This window comes from Dendrobium catenatum, unplaced genomic scaffold (genome assembly GCF_001605985.2).
Source record: "Dendrobium catenatum unplaced genomic scaffold, ASM160598v2 fragScaff_scaffold_289, whole genome shotgun sequence".
Classification (NCBI taxonomy): Eukaryota; Viridiplantae; Streptophyta; class Magnoliopsida; order Asparagales; family Orchidaceae; genus Dendrobium; species Dendrobium catenatum.
Window position 1 is genome coordinate 454,531 of NW_021318751.1, and position 20,802 is coordinate 475,332.

The window sequence follows — 20,802 nt, forward strand, 5'->3', positions numbered from 1 at the left end:
CGGAACCGGTCCATTTCTGGACCGGTTTGGCTCAGGTCTAGCCTGAGCTGGGCGGTTCAGTTTGGGCAGCCCACTAGTGGGTTTGGTTGGGTCTTTTGCTTGCTATAAGTAGGGATTAAGGGGGGATTTCTAGGGTTATGCAAGATTTGAGTTTTCTCTTAGCCTCCTTAGTTTCTTTCTCTTGTTTTTCTAGGGTTTGTAGTGGGAGACATTGTCCTTCTCGAAGTGGACAAATTGTATCTTGTTTTCCCTTGGATTTTGAATGCAAAGGTTTTGGTTCTTCATCTCATCCCTCTTGTGTTGATTTTTTCCTTGATTTGGAGGAAAAATCTTTTCTTTGAAGGAGCATTAGGGCAAACCCAAACTTGGGAACCCTAGGGCATATCAGATTCCCAGTTTCTTTGCCATCACCAGGTGGGTGAAAAAGGATTTCTAGATTCTGCCTACTTTAGGAGAGAGTAAAAGAATTCAAGATTCTCTGCCTCAGCGGGTGGGTGGAAAGATTTTATAAGGGCTTCTCCGCCTTGCTGTGGCAGCAAAAGTATTCACTTTTGTTAATACTTGGAAAGAGAGTCTCCAACAAGTGGACGTAGGTTAAGTTGACCGAACCAATAAAAATTTTGGTGTGTTCTTTCTATTTATTTTTCTGCATTTTTTTGTGATTTGATATGTGGTCGAAATCTCTGATATTAGTTATTGTTAAATTAGTTTTGCTTCTGCATAAATCGTTTGTTTTAAAATATTCAAAAAGATTTTTTTTTGTTAATTTTTTTTTTAAATAACCAATTCATCTCCTCTTAGTTAGCCTCGGAACTAGTTTTTTAGGGTTTAATAACCCTCACAAACTTTCATTTTCCATGAGAGATCTCATTTCTTCAACAAAAGCATTTTTTCATTATGATTTTTTAAGAGCTTCATATACATTTCAATGTATTACAATGCTATCAATCTTAGTAATACATGCTTAAATTGTGGAGATGGTTTACATTATGTGATGTAGAGTCTGTAGAATTTTTCTAGTAAAACTAGCAATTTAATTGGTGCCCACTTAAGGTGGTGGTGGAAAGATTGTTTGCATGGTGGTGAAACAAGTATTTAACAAGTATTTAAGATTCGGATAAATCTAGTTTTGAAACTTCTAGGCTATCAAAGGGCAAATTTTCCTTTGAGGAAAATGGGGAGGAACACTAGATTAAAAATTTTGGATGTTAGGGAACCAAGAACAGTGTTTTATGAATTTTCTATCAATGGCTAAGGAGTTGAGGGGAGTTACTATTTTAAGCATGTACTATTCATAACATAAAATACTCTCTTTCGATTGGATTTTAACTAGGGTATCTAAGGGTCATTGGGGAATCGAGCCCCGGGAAAGTCATGCAAATATGAGGGAATATTTGGGAGAGTTTTAAAGTAGTTGAATATGTTTTTGGGTTGATGGGGAGCTAGGTTTGAGGCTATGTAGAGGAGTGGGAATTGCATTGGAAAATAGAAGAAAAAAGTGTGAGAAAAGATAGCCAAGGACTCATCAAAATCCTAAGGGATCAGCTAACAAGCTTTATTAGAGAGCATAGCACCCACCAGTCTCCCCATAAGAAATTTGTAAAAGCTAAAATAACTTTTATTCAATAAATTTTCAATCCATATGACCTATGAAGGTAATAATCCATGCAACATGAAAAAAATTATTAGTTAAAAAAATGAATAATATTTCAGAGGACTGGGCGCCACATGCATGTTTCAAAATTTATATCATAAATTTCAAAGTGCTCTTGTGCATTCTCATTGGTTTGTTTAACAAACAGTTAAATAGTTATATCCCACCCAATTGCATTGATAAGCTTACATCTCTTAAATTAATTAATTACTACCTGCATAAATAAACCATTTATGATCTTAAAATGGCAAATTTTGTTTTGGGAACACACTCGTATACTTTAAGCTCCACATTCCACATATAACTAACTAATAAAAGTAAAGATAGTAGTTAACCACCTCTGAAGATCAATCAAGTAACCTACAAATCTTTTTACGTACATTTTTGAAATAAAAGCACTTTGTCATTAAATAAGAGCAAAAGTTTAGAAAAGCATGACAAAAAAAAAGGATTTTACTTTTATGGTTGGCCGTAGTAGAACTTTTAAAAATGGAAATATGGTGGTAGAGGAATTAATTTGAAAGTTTCAATTTTAACAACTTGTGTAATAATACCAACTGAAAACCAAAATGACACCTATCCTTTTAAAGTGCACAATAGAAAATTTAAAATCTCCTAATTCAAGTGTTCCTGAGCGGATTTCTTTACTTTGGCAAGCTAATGAGTAGTAAAGGTGCAAAGAAAAATGGATCATATCAGTAGCATGATAGCAATAATATTATCAGGAAAATGATAAAGCATTTCCTCACAGCACATGCCCATCAGATATAGGCAAGAAGAACGAAAACCGCGAATTATTCCTTTCAAAATACAGGCTAGTAACTTAACATCGCATCTAACTATAGTCATCAGCACAATAAATTAAAAAGAGCTTTGAAAGTCGAACATAAACATTCAGTAAACCAGTCAATATCAAATTTACAAGGAACTCACCTTAAACAAAAGGTCGTGAGCAATGAACTCCCACGGCAATGATATGGACATTAGGCAGCACTTCAGGGGCAAAAGCTCTTTATCAGGCTTCTTCATCGTAGAGGCAGCAGTACAAGCTTGTTTCGCTAACACAGATGCAGCAGAAGCTGCTTTGACAATGTTGCCAAGCCCAAAACTCCTTTTTGAAATTTGAAGTGGTGAATGGGGACCAAAAATCTGTTGACTTTGATCTACATACAATAAGACCATGTCTAAATATAATTTGAAATCTTGATTCAGTAGTTTTATAACTCCAGCAAAAGCTAAATAAATTCCAAAGCACAAGTCCATATTATTTCAACAAAGACATTATATGAGTGCTAAAGGAGGTCAACTTGTGAGGCAGGGGCTGCCAGCATGTTATTTCATTTGAACTCATGCATGATAATGTCAGCACAAGTTATTATTTTATTGCTAAACAGGCACTAAGTACTTTAAAAACCGCATGAAGGCATAGTCATTTGATAACTTTCAGTTCTCAAGTTCATATGAGGCCTTCCAGGAATCATCAGCTCTACATAACAGCTGTATGATGCAGATTACCAGGTACTTCAAATAACTGTATAATGCATCCCAGTCAACTTATAAACAGCCTAAAGCTGAGCTGAATATAACCATCAAAATAGGAGACGAACAGTAGATATCAACCAATGCGCTAATAGCTCTAACCAGCCTAAAGCCAATTGTAACGGTCAAAACAGAATATGATCATTAGAGATCAATCAATGCATTGATAGCTTTATATAAGCTGGAGTATATGAACATTGCGGAATAAAACCTTTAAGAAAATTTTTGAAATTCAATCAAATGTCTCTTCTGTTAATTATGAAAAAGAGGAAAACAACAATATATCTAAAAACCTGTGATTCCAGAAACAGCCACTTCCACTTCCCCACGCCCACCTGGACCCCTCATGTAAAGGCGGTCTGTTTTAGATGAAGCACTGCCAAGAGATAAAATGCTCCCAAAGGATGTCCTTCCAGCTGCAGATTTTTGAACATTTTAGAATTTTATTGTTTTCCTTCAAATAAGGAAAAATATCCATGATTAGGTTAACATTATTATCAAGATTTCATAAAAAAGAATTAATTAAAATAATGACCTGAATGATTAACACAAGGATGACACAAATGTAATGATTATGTGTAAATGATCTTGAAATCACATTTGCAAGACGGATATCGAAGAATACTTGAAGATAGCTAGCTTTAATCAATCAAACTCATGGAACTCAAGCACTACTTCAGAACATCACTAGCCTACATTGCAACTAAATACCCAATTTACAAATTAAACAGTCCATAATTCCTCAAGGAGACTACAGAAAATCAATGGAATATAAAGGTAAAACCCAGCATCAAAACAAGAAGAAATATGCTTTTTATTATATATTTTTTGCATATTTTAGTGCGCTAAAAGAACTATTTAAATTTGTAGAAACTTCATATATCAAGCAAAACAATGCTGAATTGGAGCAGCCCCAGAATGTTTCCAATACTTTTCATGCAAATAAGACCCCTGCGGTGCATTGTAATTTCCAATACTGATAGCTTTTTTCTGTCGACCATGGATCATCAAAAATCCAAACTCAAATCCGCAAGTCTTTTAATTAAAAAAAACATGTGCTGCAAAATTTATTTGTGATAAGCTTCAAACTCAGTCATGAAAGACTTAAGGTGCCAAAATTTTTTAGTAAACTAGTACATGCCACTTGATCAGTCCATCACAGTACTTGGAAAGGCACATGGTCGTTCTTCCGCCATCTTGCTATGCATGCAAATATTGGCATTTCAGAACTTATTAAAATGAGAAATAACGCAACTAAGCTTTGGTCTTAAAACCATGAGACAAAATGTTCCACAAAGAGGTCAAGCCCAAAAGTACACTAAGGTAGCAAAGTTTATTAGACAAAATGTGCTACTAAGCGGCCAACTCCCAAAAATACCCTAAGGTAAGAGGCGAGGCACCCACCTTTCACACGAGGCACTAATTTCTTAAGAAACGTTAACATATGCAATGCTAACAAGCAAATTCTTATATAACTAAAAATTAACAATACCAACATATTCGACACAATAAGGATTGGAAAATTTGACTGGTTCATGAGAGATGCATTGAGGGGAATATAACCTACATCAGATAATTAATTGTGACAAAATTGGGCTACTACTCTAATCCCTTGGAACTCAACTAAGAAGATTGATTATTCGCTCCAATTGAAGTGTTAACAAATTTGGGCTCCATTTTACATGAAGCGGTACTTTAAACTCATTCCAAAGAGATGGAAACTAGGTTGTATGTAGGGGCATTATCACATCTTTAGAGGGAATCAATCATGGTGAACTTGTTGAAGGGAACATGAGAAATCTGATTAGGCTGTTAGTTTAGCTTCATCCCAAAGTAATTTAACCACATTTCAGACGAGGTAGGAGCCGATCATTTTAAAGGACATTTTGACATTGTAGAGACATCTTGGCTTTAGGGGCATGTTTAAGGAAGCTAGTCGTGTCCAACTCATAAGGATGATGAGGGATTCGACTTTAATGTTAGTTTAAACTCACCCAAGAAGGATAGCATAACATATCCAATATGAGCTAGGAGTAAAACATTTTTGTTGCATTTCAGTATAATATGTTGAGAAATGCTTAAGAATGTTAGCAGTGTATAAACACATCAAAGGTGACGAAGCATCCAATTGGGGTGCCATTAACCTTGTCTTAGAAGAGCTAAGAGTTGATCATTGGGGTTGACGTAGCAAATGTGTGATTCACATACCTTTAAGTAACTTTGGAAAATCAAAACACAAAATTGAATTGAACTTCAATACTATGGCGAAAATAGGTGATACTTCAAAAATATCCAAATTTTGGCATAATAGAATTTACGCTTAAGATATTTATAAAGAGATAAGACCAATCACTAAATTTCAAATTTTCCAATAAAATTTAAACATACTATAATTTTTTAACTCAAAAAATAGCCTTGAAAGATGTACTAGTTACCAACTTACCATGATTAAACCATAAGGAAGTTGGACTTGAAAGTTTTATAATGATTATTACTGATAAGAGTTAGCTTTCATAAGAATATAGGAAATTTCAAAAAATATAAGACTTTTTGAAAATTCATTAACAGTTTCATATATGGGATTTTGAGAAAATCTGCAAGTTACAGATATTGAACATTGGGCTGAAGTTTTTTAATAGAGGTAGAGATTATTGAAAATAGCCTATTCACTAACTTTCACAATTTTTGAAGTTATATAATTTTTGGTGAATTAAAGTTGGGGCGTGACGCTGCATTTAAAAGCATATTGCACGAATAGTGAATGTTTTAGCTTATTTTGGGATCTGGAGTTCATCAGGACTTACGATGCTCATGGGATGCATTTGTAGAGCTTTCATAAGTGAAGCTTGGGATTTACCATTTTTGGAATAACTCTAATATTGGCTACTTGCATTAAAGATTTAATTCTTATATTAAGCTTTAAGTTATTATACTTAGACCCATTATTTGACCACTCCAAACGATGAAACCTCAGCCCCCAGAAACAAAATGCTAACACAGAGAGATAGCTTATTGGATTGAATAAAGACATTTATTATTGTACTGATTGCCATCTTGTTTGAATGGGTGGAATCATGAGAGCTTGAGTGGTGATCAAGTTGAAAAAGTTGTCATGCCATCACATTGCCCCATTTTAATTATATTTTTCTGTCTACGACTTGGGAAGGATTATCTTTTGTATCTTGTCTACATTTTAGCTAGGAAGCATTCCACACAACAAGTTTCAACGAAGTTTAACAAAATTTCATTGAGGAGGTTAATACTTGCACAAAAAAGTACAAATTCCGCTCATCATCTTGTTCCAAAGTTCATTTAAACAATTATTGCCATTTTTTAGTTTCTAGAAATGAGTTTTAGTAATTATACCCCTTAGTACTGATGAAATTTTGATAACATAATGTCTTAGAAAACTCTACCTTTCACTTAAAATTTACACAAAGCTTTGTCATAGCCCCATGTTAGGGGGCGATGAAAAAATCTATTCTCCTATGCCCTGCCTGCTCGCACATCAACAGTTTTGTGTTAGGAGCATAGCACAAAGGTATATCCGACCCACCACATAGATACCTACACTTAAAGACAACTCCAAGTTCTCTTTTTCAAGACTTGATCGTTCCTAAATTTATACAGGTTTCTTAAGTTATTTCCAATGCATAGATAGCTACATTATGGGGCGGAGGTCGACCATATCTCTACATGATCATCTACGAACAATGATGAGCTTGCTATTAGACACCGTAATATCACATAGTCTAGGATCACACTTCCACACATAACTATGCTTCAGTGACCAAGAGCTTAGCGGGGGGTTTCAACAAAGCTTTTGTCACAGAGGTGTCGAGCGCTTTTTCCTCTCCACTAAAGATTTGGTATTATTTGGTACTAAAAGTTCCCCTAGGAGCTTAGGTGGTTGGTTAGGCCCCAAATGGAAGTTAAATAATTTTTTTGGCTTGGAGTCTTATCAACATCAGTTCAAACTTGAAAAACGAAAAGGTTTACTGCTTGCCATGAACTAGTGACTAGTTGGCATCAATTAGCAAAGAGTTACTAATAATTCATCTCTCTGTCACTACAGAATAGGTTTACCAGAATTTAATACTCAGCGGTGACCTAGATATTCTAACAATTCTATGTTGTCATCAGCATAATCGAGTAGCCGGTTATATACATACATAGTGACAAGCTACAAACTTTGTCAAATATGGGTTTTTGTCCGAGAGGATTCAAGGTTACCAAGCAATTCTATTCGATGCAAAGAAGTAGGATTGGAGTTCAATTCACAGTTGTGAATTTTTTTAATTGGAATGTTGATAGGAAGAGCAATCTATAATTTTAAAATTAGATTCAAAACTAAAATCAAGCTGGATTTGTTATCATCTTTTAAGATTTTAATTTAAAATTAAATTAAGCTGAATATTATGCCAAGCATTTCTATTAATCTAGGGAATGAGGAGTTTATAAATAGTTGTCCTGAAACTGTTAGGAAATACTCGAAGATCCCAAGTAAACCCCAACAATGTTGACGAAACAATGAGAAAACTTCACCAATTTGTTGGAAAACTAGAGAAAACAATACTTTTATTCCAAGAATCAAACTAACGGAAGAAGAAAAACAAGTTACAATTGATCCTCAATTTCTAGAGGAGGATCGATCTCTCCCAATCCCTAGACGAAGCTAGGGCCCAAGAACCAAAGGCACCAAATCAGCCACAATAATCATACATAACCCTAACCCTAATCCCTTCTTCCTATTTAAAGCAAACAATTAAACATGTAAGCCAAAAAATAAATAAATAAATAAAATAATAATAATAAAAATAATAAAATACAATTAAACATCTAAGCCCAAATTACCACTTAGCCCTAGCCGCCACCTCCTTTGCCTCCAAATCTATTTGAATTTGAATTCATGAGTGGGCCCTCTTCCCTCTTGTATGCGTTAGCTAGTCCTTAACCTTGGGCTGGCTGGACCTTTCCAACAGGGACTGGTCTAACAATACCCTTCTCCCAAAGAATCACATTGTCCTCAAGGTGAAAGTAGGGGAATTGATGTTTCACCTTCTCATAAGCCTCCCACATGGCATCGCAGTCTGATAGGCTCTTCCATTTGATCAGGACTTCCTTATTTCCTCCATCTCCTTAGTGAACCCTCATCAACTCTAAGAGTTCCAATACCACCTCCAAGTCTTCTGTCAACGTCACTGGTAGACTCGCTACATGATCCCAAATTGCCCTCCTCAGTTGTGATACATGAAAAACAGGATGTATGGTTGTTGTCGATGGCAATTTCAGCCGGTATGTCATAGCTCCAAGCCTCTCTAATATCTCAAATGGCCCAAAATACCTTGGTGCAAGCTTCTAATTTCTCCTGTTGGCAACGGTCTTCTGCCTGTAAGGTCGGAGCTTTAAGAACACCCTTTCCCTACCTCAAATTGGATATCCTTCCTATGTTCATCTACCTATCTCTTCATAATTTGTTGGGCCCTCAGTAAATGCCTTTTCAATTCTTTCAACACCCGGTCCCTTTCCTTCAAATACTCTACAAAAGAAACTGGGGTGCTACTATATCCAAAATGCACCAGTGAGGAGGATCCCTTCCATACAACACTTTGAATAGGGTCTTCTGAGAAGCAAAATGATAAGAAGTGTTGTATCAATACTCTGCCCATGTCAACCACTTGGCCCACAACTTGGGTATCTCTGACACAAAGCATCATAGGTATGTTTCCAAGCTCCTATTGACCACCTTTGTTTGACCATCTATCTAATGGTGGTAGGCGGTACTCCTCTTCAATACTATCCCCTGTAGTCTGAATAATTCCCTCCATAAATGGCTGAGGAACACCTTATCCCTGTCCAATGCTATAGACTTTGGTACTCCATGCAGTTTGACCACCTCCCTGATGAAGGCTGATGCTGTTACTATTGTGCATGGATGTCAGAGGGGAATGAAATGGGCATACTTGCTCAACTTGTCTACCATCACCAAAATCACTGTGAACCCTTCTGATCGAGATAATCCATCTATAAAAATCATGGATACCTCCTCCCACACTCGACCTGGTAAAGCTAAGGGCTGTAGTAATCCTCCTGGGACATCGCCATATACTTATTCGTCTGACAGATCTCACATGGAACTCCTGAAGCAGGCGTGGAATATGTATTGATGTCATAGGTATCACAAATCTCCCCTAGTACAAAGCCTCTCACCCTCCAATGAATACCCTAGGTGGCTACTCCCCTTCTTCAACACATCATCCCTAATCTTCCCCAACTCCTCATCCCGTGCACTCTCCTTCTTAATGGCCTCCCAATCCAGCATCAGTGATATCGAAACTGCCATCGCCTGTAACTCCCCTATACATCTGGATAAGACATCTGCCGCCTTATTCTCCATTCCTGACCTATACTGGATTTCAAAATCATATCTTAGCAACATGGACAACCATCTTTGGTGCTCCTCAGTCACCATCCTCTGCTCCAACAAGTAACAGATTCATCTGGTCTGTCTGGACGATGAAATGCTGACCTAACAAGTAGGGCCGCCACTTCTGGATCGCTAACACAATGACCATTAACTCCCTCTCATAGACTGATTTTAGTTTGGCCCTAACTATCAATATATGGCTGAAATAGGCAATGAGTCGACGGTTCTGCATGAGCACTGATCACAATCCATTTCCTGAGGTATATGTCTCCACTATGAATACCTGAGTGAAGTCTGGTAAGGCCAAGACCGGTACAGTAATCATGACCTTCTTCAAGCTCTCAAAAGCTATTGTGGCCGCTTATCCCCACAAGAAACCATCCTTCTTCAGTTGTTCTGTTAGTGGCCATGTGATGGTGTTGTACCCTTTCACGAACCTCCTGTAGTATCCCGTCAGTCCTAGGAATCCCCTTAACTCCTTGAGATATTTCAGCACTGGGTACATCAACATAACTTCTATTTTGGCCTGATCTACTGTCACCCCTCCTCAGAGATTATATACCCTAAGTACTCCAGACTGGCCTGGGCAAAACAACATTTCTTCAGATTGGCCCTGAATTGGTGCTCCTGTAACACCACTAAGGCCCTTCTCAAGTGCTTCGAGTGCTCCTCTGATCTGTTATAAATTAGGATATCATCAAAAACACCAACACAAACTGCCTGAGACAGGGCCTGAAGACCTTGTTCATGAGGGATTGGAAAGTGATTGGGACGTTAGTGAGGCCAAAAGGCATCACTAGAAATTCATAATGCCCTTTATGAGTTTTGACGGTAGTTTTTGGCACATCCTCCCTTTTCATCCCGATCTGATGATACCCTGCTTTCAGATCTATTTTAGTGAAGATAACTGCCCCAATTAACTCATCCAACAGTTCATCTATCACTGGGATGGAAAACTTGTTTGACACAGTTTTCTTATTCACTGCCCTATAGTCCACATAGAACCTCCAACTTCCATCTTTCTTTTTAACCAGTAACACTAGGCTGGAAAAAGGACTAACACAGGGCCTAATAATCCCCGCCATTGTTTAAAATTGCGCAATATGAGGCTCACCTTGAGGCCCGCACCTTAGTGCAATTTCTGTGAAAAAGGCCTCGAGGCTTACGCCTCGAACTTTTTTTATGAGGCGCGCCTTGAGGCCTCCCCTCACTGGCTAGAGGCATACGCCTCGCTCTATTTATGTATATTTTTTATTTAAAACTTAGCTAAATCCTATAAAAAAACCTCAAAAAAATCATGCCCTCTTGTGCTCCAATGCAACAACAACTTCCTCTCAAGTGCCTCGACCTTCCATCCCACCGCCTAGGATAACTTGAAATCCGCACGTCGCTACCATCTCCTCTAAAAATTTAAGTATTACTCTTAATTTTTGTTGATGATAAATATTTATGAAAGAGGAAGATGCCTGAAATAAATATAGAAAAAGTAAATTTGAAGGTGTTGGACACTAAAGGATGAGGGAAGGGAGATGCCAATTTGTTTTGACAACTCAAATAGAAATCCCCTTGGTAATGATAATACAGATGATTTCTTATTTGTTGCCAATTATTTTAAATTTCTTTAGTAATTAAATATATATAAGTAGAGAACTGAGAAAAAAGAAATTTAGAGCTAAACTTGATACTATATACTACGCTTATGCAATTTATATATTTTTCTGTTGTTTTTTTCATGTAATATTTGGATTTCGATTCTATTTCACATAATTTCTTACTTACTGCTTTATATTTTGTGTAATTTTTTATTTCATATGTATGTAAATTTATTACTTCATAGTTCAATAGAAAGTTAATATGCCATCCTTTATCATATTATTTGGGTATTATATAAAAAATCACTTTTAACTTTTATTTTTACTTTACACAATTTTTAAATTTTGAGGCTTATGCCTCAAAACGCCTTGAGGCTTACGCCTCGCCTCATAAACGAAAAACGCCTCAATACTCAATTAAACCTTGATCACTGCTTCCAGCATCTCTCTAATCAATTTCTCAATCTCATTCCTTTGAAACTGAGGATAGTGATAGGGCCTGACATTGATAGGTGACACACCTTCCTTCAAGATGATAGCATGTCATTGCTCTTTTGGTGGTGGCAATCCCTAATGTGGTTGAAAAACCACAATGAATTGTTGAATAAATGAGTGTACTTAAAGAGGAACTTTCGCTCTCTCCTCTAGTCTGATCCCCTCCGGCCTATTTAGTTCCACCAAATAACCTTCCCTCGCCTCTTGTATACCCTTCACCATGGTTTTAAGTGATACCAAGGCTTTGGAGAGTCCTTCATCTCCCCATATCACTCTTCTCCCTTCCACCACTAGCTCCAATGCCACTGCCTTCCAGTTGACCTTGGTGTCCCCCAAGGTCTGCAGTCACTTCATCCACAGGATGACATCAGTGCTCCCCAACTCTAATGGGAGAAAATCCTCCCTCACCTAAACTCCATGTATGGTCAACACTACTCCTCTACAGATCCCATGGGCCTTCTCTACCTTCCCTGTACCCATAATCACCCCATTACAACCTGTATCCACCAATTTCACTACCAATTGATCCACAATCTAATTGGAGATGAAATTGTGGGTAGCCCCACTGTCAATCAACACCACTACCTCCTTGTCCGCTATTTCTCCCTTCACCTTCATGATATAAATCGGAATGAATCCTATAACTGAGCTCAAGGAGACCTCTGTCATGTACAGATGCAGCTTATCCTCCATCCCATCCCCATCCCATCCTCTTGTATATGTGAGCCAGCCCTTGGCCATGGGCCTGCTAGACCGGTCCAACAGGGACCGGTCTACCAGAAACATGTAATGATTAACATTGGGTAGAATAAAACTTCTCTTTCAAATTTCAATCTTATAAGTGTTGGATGAGCGATTCTTTCAGGTGAGATAAAAAGGAAAAGACTTGGTTCCAAAGGAATTCATCTATTAGAAATAGCATGAGAACATATTTTAGTTAGTTTGGCGGATTCATTTTTTGTTCTATTCATATAAATTATTTGGTACTGACTTATTTAATATTCCAGATTTTGATAAAAATTTTGACACGTCAGAAGTCTTAAATCTAATTTGTGAAAATTAATTTACATTGCTCGTTAATTTTAAATATTTATAATTTATCACTGAAAATTTTAAATTATTTTAATCATTTCATTATCACTTAGTTTAATTTTGGTTTTACTTTTTTTTTTCATTTAGATAAAGAAAAAAGTTGAATTAATTGGTGACCTGCAATATATGAATCCTTACTTTTTTTTTGCATAAAATTATACCATGCATCATATTAATTCTATTAGCGAACTCTAATCCCTAGCCTTCCTGCGTCATTCTATATAGAAGCTTTGTGTTTGAGAGTGTTGATATTAATGAATATGTAAAATAGATCAATCAAATTTCATGGAGTAGAAATCATTTGATGCTTTGGTTGGTATTTGAATTCTGTGACATGCGAAGGTTACTGCATGCATCAATATTATACCATACCAATCCCCATTTTCACCCGAATAGCTCCAAATTTGCAAAATCCACAGCCCTTCCTATTCATATATGTAACTGGCCAAGTGTTCAAAACGAGTATTTTAATTAAGAAAGCAAAAGGATGTGGAACAATGAGAAAAAAGAAATAACCTTTAAGATGATTTTTTGCAGATTGACAAGTCAAAAACAAGTATCGCAGTAGTCTTTTTGAACAAACTTGAATGAGATAAGTTCTCAAAGATCGCAAAACAAGTCTAAAAAGCATAATTGTTTATACTAAATCATTCTTGATATAATAAAATCTGACAAAAAAGGTACAACTTCTTAAGAAAAGTGGCTTCTCGAAATGATCTGTATTGTAAGGATTATGAATAGAAAATTTCAGAGGATTGAAATAATTAAGGAACCATCGCAAAAAGAACTGAAATTATTATATATAATACACAAGAAAGAAATCCTTTTGATTTAAAGAGAATAGAGTTCATGTCCCAAGAATTTTGAAAAATGTGCCAAAAGAAAAAAACTTGTCAAATAGAAAAATGACATCCAAAAGGAAACTTCCTCATAATCAGATAAATATTTGTAAAAACAAGAAAAAAAACAAAACAAACTCCAAAAAGGAGCTACCGTGAAGATTATTCAGAGCAATATTCTAAGGTCTGGAGCTATTGGATGGAAATTCATATTAAGATAGCTCTCATGCTTACCAATATAATTAATGATCAATATCAGCCTGCTCCCAGTAATTCAACGTAGGGCTAATACATCCATCCTGAATTGTTATTCCTAGAAAGAGCTGTTCATTTTGAATTTTGATTTAGCTAGATCTTCAAAAGGCATAGCTTCTAACAAGTTTTGCTAAGGCCAGCCCTTTTTCTTTAAAAACTCAATTGCATAAAGCTAGATGGCAGAAATGGAAGTCCTTTTATTCTCTATCACCCAGACTATAATTTCTCATTTTCAACAAACTAATGAATCTACCATCTGAGTAAATATTAGATTATATCAACAGTATGAAATTTATTGCAACCTTTGCCTTATCCTAAATTTGCATAGATAGTTTATTGTACAGAAAAAGGATGTTAATCATAGTTTATTGTACATAAAAAGGATGTTAATCCACAGAATTTTTTCTTTGCATGTTTTAATTTGAATATAGCATGATGCGGATTGAGACCAGAAAAGTAAGTCAACCTTCATATGCTTCTAGTACCATCTGATAGCTGACAAATCCAGAAAAAAGAGTAAGCTGCGGTGAAGAACAAGATCACATGTCAATGGAACTTCTAAAAATTATTCATCAAATACAAGTTCCAAGAAATACATGCTAAGATCCTCAGAAACAATATAATGTAGATTGAACAGCAAACTAATATAGAAATGACCATTAACCAATTTGAAGGAAACAACTATAAGAACATGATCATAGGCAGTGTCTTACACGGACATCAGGCTACAAAAGAAAAAAAAAACTCTTAAGAGGGCTCCCAAGTTGGAGAGGGCATAATTTTGAATGCTTCTACACTTGAGCTGAATAGAACACCATGTTGCAAAGCCATTTGGCATGTTCCTCCTTTATTAATCTAAGAAATTAACAATTATTTCTGAAAAAACTTTGGACAGAACACGCACACAAATTGGACAAAACTGAACACATCCTATGCCACTCTAACTCATTTTCCTAATCAATCTGATTTTTAATTCGCTCAATCTCATTCTCCCTTTATCACTTTTTAGTAATATATTTGTACTTAGTATCACCCATTGGTGAACATTGTGATTGGCAATAGGATTATAAGTATCAAATTATATAGCTATTTTATGAGGTATAAACTACTACTTTTAAGGAAGGAATTTGCATTCTAGTCTCTTTTCTTTTGGCTTTTCACAGATTCTATGTATATCTCACATGGTTGCCTATGTTTTCTTCCGTGATGGTTTAGTTGGTCAAATATTCAAATTCATTGGTGGACCTTCCCTCAGGATATAAGCCCAAACCTTCCAAAGATCGAGATGTGTCTGCACTCTATGAACCAACTATTCACAAAAACCAAGAAAAATCTTTGTGCTCAGGATCTTTATTTGAGCCAATTTTATTCCAACCAGGAATTGAGATAAACTCAAGGCTTCCTAGTCGAGTCAATTCATGGATGCGCCAAAATACCCTCTACCATATATCTTTATGAACTTGTTAGTAAGGCATAAAAACAACCTTGAATCAAATATCTAATATGAATTATAGCTTCAATAGATTGTCATACAACACTCTAAATCACATGCAATCAGTATGCTCTGAGGTGCTCTTCTTTCCTAAGTAAATTCAGAATCCAATCTTGTTGTTGAATTGGCCACACTTTAAGTCTCTGATCCAACCTCAATATAAATTGAACAAGTCTAGTGTATTGAACATCAGTGATCCGTAAATACAGTTATAAATCGCCGATAATAATACTAGTCTCCTTGAAGTAATTTAATTTAGTTTTGAACCATTAAATCTCATTAAAAGAAAGTGCCCTCAAGTGTACTCTCCTCTCCAATCAACTCAGAGTATCTTGTAAGAGGAAAATTGCATTTACTAATCGCAATCCCTGGATGAAAAGGCATCAAAACACTTTATCATTCATAGATTGGGTCCACCAAGTTAACTTGGAATTACAAAATCATGGTATTATGATTGGGTTGATCATAGATCTCCAAGCCTAACCGCAAATTAAAAAACTAATACAAAGTGCATGTGATATCCATGATCGAGAGTATTGTCAGGTATCTAATCTGAGATGTAATTAACCATAAGAGTTGCGCTCATGAGACACATTGATCCTCAATCGAATATAAACCCTAAATAGAACTTCATCTAGCTAGATGAAATCTCTGTAAAAGTAATATGATGTGCATATTGCTCAACATATTACAATAAAAATCATAGCTTATGCTAGTACACCATCCAGCCTCCAAGACCCATCACACCCCAAGACCCACCACACCTTGTGATCACAAATTAAAAAATCAAGCCCCGCCTTCATGTGCAGTGCTACCACAAAAACTATATTTTTCTCATAGATACCCACCCAAACTCGCACACACAAACTAAAAATCAAACCCACCTCCATGTGCATTACTCGTACCAGAACCCTTACATTTTTGTCATAAGTATGTGGTCATAAGTAGAAATTTCATATAAAAACTTTAGGATACTGAACATTTATATTTACCACCATTATATCTGCTTCCTACTAGTTTTATCAATCCTTCGCATACAAGTGGCATTCTCACATTATTGTGGCCAAGTCCGCTTGTCTTTTAGGACGAAACCAAGTAATCCTGGGATATGCTCACTTACGTGACCATAAAGCATGCAAGATGTGAGACTCAAATTAAACATATAAATGACATGCAAAGACAAGACTGGCTTGGTTTGACACAATAGGGAACACAAGACTATACATGACAATATAAAACATGATCCCACAAGACAATACAAAGCATAAATATACACGACAAAAATTAAATAAACAATCATTTACATGAAATCTAGTAGCCCAAGCATTTAATTAAACCTATATGTATTTTAGAAAAATTTATCCTTCATTTAAGAGGGAGAGAGAAGTCTATCCCAGTGGAGTCGCTAGAAAAATCTATGGGCCATACATTAGGTACATAATCGAGTTTCCTATAGCAACTCGTACGAGTTTGCATTTGCTGCGTATTATCTACATCTCCGCTCGCAATGGATTGATGTATTTGTCGACTACTGAACAATTGCCAACTACAAGGGCATTGTAATATTGGACACTTGTTGTTGATTACCCATTGTAGACATGCTATTGGGCCTGCAATAAATCTTTCGTCATTTCCAACAGGTGTTTGCATTTGTTTCATGCCTTTCGCCTATGCTTATGGATGACATGTTGAGGATAAGATGGGTCTCCTGCAGCGGCTCGTAGGCATTTACATTCGTCGTAGACATGTGGCATTTTGCTCGCAAATGATGCTTTGTGCGTATAGCGAGTCTTCTGGAAGGGCCTATGTCCGATGTTTCCTTGCAGATAACATGTAGTGTGTATAACGGGACTTTTACAACCTCGTAGACATTTGCACTTCACTACGTATCATATGCCCTTGCTTGTAGGGAGACGGTGCATTTGACTGATGTTGGACAATTGTTGGTCGTGGAGGTGCTATAGTGTCTTTGCTACAACAGCTGGTAGGTACCTCAAATGTGCTGCGGACATGCTGTCTTTTCCTGCATGAGGATCGGTGTATTTGACTATCATTGAATGATTGTTGAATACGAGGGTGCGGCGACAACTCGTAAGTGCCTTGCATACATTAGTTGTATATCCTCTATGTTTTGCTTGTGAACATCATTATGTTCGTTACACTCATCTTTTCAATTAGTGTTTACAAAGCCTTTCACATTCATCGTATGTCAATCATCATTGCTTGCAGGTAGATGAACGCGCTCGTTAATGAACTGATGCTGATTGCTGCATGGGTTATACTCATTGTTGATATCCTCCACATACATTCATCGACAACTCAACATGCCCATTGTGTGTTGACTTTCAACATTTGTAAGCAACTGTTGCATTTATCCATGAGTTGCCTGTCATTGACTGGAGAGAAATCATAGTACTCGTTGTCTATGGCATGGTGCATACTTGTGAATAACTTCTTAGATACATTATGACAAATCAAATCACTAATAAGGTTTTTTGTGATCTATTTGTAATTAGACCACATCTCTCTCTTGATTGTCGTTGACCATTACATGCGAGCAATTATACTTGGGGCCTTATTCACCACAAGCCCTTATTCATTCAAATAATTTTGCATTGTTCTTGCATTTAATTTTTCATTTGTTCGCATTGGTGAACTAGCATTTTGCTTGTGTGTTTCAATGTTCGTGGGAATTGCAGCATGCGTCTCGCAAGCTGGTTGATCTCGGCCGCAGAGAGATTATTATGTTCACATCCTATTGCTTGTTGGCAGATGAATGTACCTATTTAAATGTCATTGACTATATATAGGCTTCATTCATTTCAAGCTCATTGAATATGTCAAACTATTGCGCTCATTGCACGTCAAATCCCCCTACTTATAAGAGCAAATGTACTTGATTGCATAACTTATATGAGTGCTACACACCAACCAATCATCTGAAGGTGACTTATAAAGTGTCAAGGACTCTGCATGCTTGCTTGCAATCAGATTACGAATTCCCTTCAACTTCACTACTTGTGAGCGAGTCATGTTGAAAATCATGAGCCCTTCACCATTCCTCAAAAGCAGCTTGTGATTTATACAGTGCATTTGCTTGTTGATGCTTGGATTCTAATCAACATGATAATTCCTCGATATCTGTTATAGATTCCATGTTATTACTCACGAGCGTATCACAACATTTTCATTTGATCTTGCGGGCAAACAGTGTTTGGAATTTCGTCCAACATAAGTTTCCTATTTGTTTATTTATGATCGTTTGAGTGCTTTGAACCATTACTTAGCATTCACACTTTCAATTTCATTGTGCATTTGTTAGTTTTAATGTCTGGTTCCTGTCATTTTATTAAGTTTAATTTATTTTTGTACGTTCGAGTTTGCAAGTTTAAGTCCCCTTTTGTTCAAATTGGATTCAACTTTAATTCGTCGTTCACTTAATTCCCCTGCGTTCAATCAAGTTCAAATCAAGTCTCCTATTTAGTCTAAAGTTCGGCAACCTCCCAGCGTCTTCCCCGTTTAGAAGAAATCAGAGAGTCATAGTATTTACCTCCATGCTATGTGAGCGCTTCAAATAGGTGTCGGACGACACCACGTCCGCATTTCTTCAATCATCGCTAGGCTACGAGAGCGCTTAAGGGTCTTTGGGATACCTATTTGAAAACGCGTAATTTTCTTTCCCCCGCATGCTACATGAGAGTTTAAGGGTACTTAATTTCGCCCTCATCATGCTACGCGAGCGATTCGAAGTTTACTTGCCTCGTCGCAATGGGTTCCCTCCCACCATGCTACGTGAGTGCATAGGGTGGTCCGCCGACTCGTTGCAAATGTAGAACGCGGGCTTTTTGAGTTTAGAAATTATACATGCGCGATGTCGACGACGATGGGATGGAGGCACGAAAATCGGGACAAACTTTTTTTTTTTTACTTCTGATTTTCTTTTTCTTTTTTTTTTAATCCCCTTTTTTCATATATATATATATACACACACAAACACTTATACTTATAATAATAACAATAGTAATAATAGTAATTAACTAATTAATAACTATGTACATATATACCTTACGCCTTGAGTAAGATATGCATGTTGGGCTTTAGGGGATATTGAAGAAGGCAAGTCGGGCTACTGTTACTATCCTGGATGTTTTGTCTTGAAGAGGTAGAGAAGGGGTCGACTGCAGTAGGAGCTTCGGTTGTCGGGTCGCTTGCAACACAGAGAGGTGGAATAGGTGTCGAATCAAAAGCTGGAGTAGATCGAAGGGTAGAGGTCTTCGGCTAGGGTTGGGTCGGCAAGAGGAATCGGGGCGGGCAGGAAACGTTGATTTCGGCATGGTTGTGCGTGTGGGGAAGAAGTCAGTGAGGTGCTATAGGTCTAGAAGATTTGATCACATGCTAGGTTGGGGTTGGCGTCGATTGGGGGAATCGGGAAGAGTGGGTATGGCTTCTGAACTACATGCTATGTGGGTCGACGGGGAGTGGATGTTCGTGGAGTTCGAAATGGAGGTGTGAGGGGATTCGCCCTGGATCAAGAGTCAATCATGAGTTCAGTCGTGGATTTCAGTTGCTATGAGTCAGTTTCAGCTTAGAACAGGGAAGAGGAGTTTGGCTGCAGTGTGGGAACTGACGACGGGTCGATGTGGGCTCCGAAAATTCGGCCCCGGCCTCCCCGCCGCGCGATTTCTTTCTTTTTTTTGAGCGAGGGAGTTTTAACTGAATAAGTTCCGAGGTAAATTTTGGAAGGCAGATGGGTTTGTAGATAAGACACTACCCAGAGATTTCGCCCTCATTTTGCGAGGACTTTATGATCTGAGTTCTGGTTTCTTATAGGCGCAAGCCCCTATAGTTAATTACCCCTCCCGATCACGAGAGAGAACTTTCGATTAAGGCTAGTCATCGATCAGATACGTATAGAAATACGTGTTATCTGGCATATAGTAGCAGCAATGGGTTTGAGAGTTTGGAATTTGGAGAACTGGATTTGGATTTGAGATTTGAGTTTGGAAAATGGTTGCAGCAATGGGTTTGGAATTTGGGAGATTTGATATTTAAAATAGAAATTTCACCATCGTATACTTAAAGCGGATGGTGGGGGAATGGATGATGGACCCGATCAAGATCCCATGGTTCCGTCGTCCCGGGCCATCGTGGTCCCTGGTCTACTTAGTCAGAGGAGGTAGTCGACCCAACCTGACAGAAGGATCCTTGTCGGCAGCCATGGGTTGCTTCGTCCAAGGGGACCTTGTAGACCGGGGTTGAATGTTTGTCTAAGGGGACAAATTTGAATCCACCTTAGCTAACAGAGAGCTTTGTGCCCTATCGATCATATCCTATTGATTCATATCTCAAGGATTTGATGCCAATAAGGAGCGTATTGGCGCTGGCCATAACCGCTATCTGTGGTGCCATTTGGCGGC

The 20,802-nt window shown here is 37.3% G+C and overlaps 1 protein-coding gene across 2 annotated transcripts in view; it reads right to left on the minus strand.

The window, feature by feature from the left end:
• The window catches only part of LOC110113939 (uncharacterized protein KIAA0930 homolog), a 47,873-nt gene that overhangs the window by 2,414 nt on the left and 24,657 nt on the right, over positions 1–20,802 (minus strand). For both annotated transcript variants that reach the window (XM_028693453.1, XM_020846665.2), the window contains exons 9-11: positions 14,360–14,414; positions 3,487–3,609; positions 2,588–2,817 (exon numbers count right to left, since the gene is read on the minus strand). In XM_028693453.1, coding sequence (XP_028549286.1) covers positions 2,588–2,817; positions 3,487–3,609; positions 14,360–14,414 — 408 coding nt within the window. The remainder of the gene's footprint in view (positions 1–2,587; positions 2,818–3,486; positions 3,610–14,359; positions 14,415–20,802) is intronic.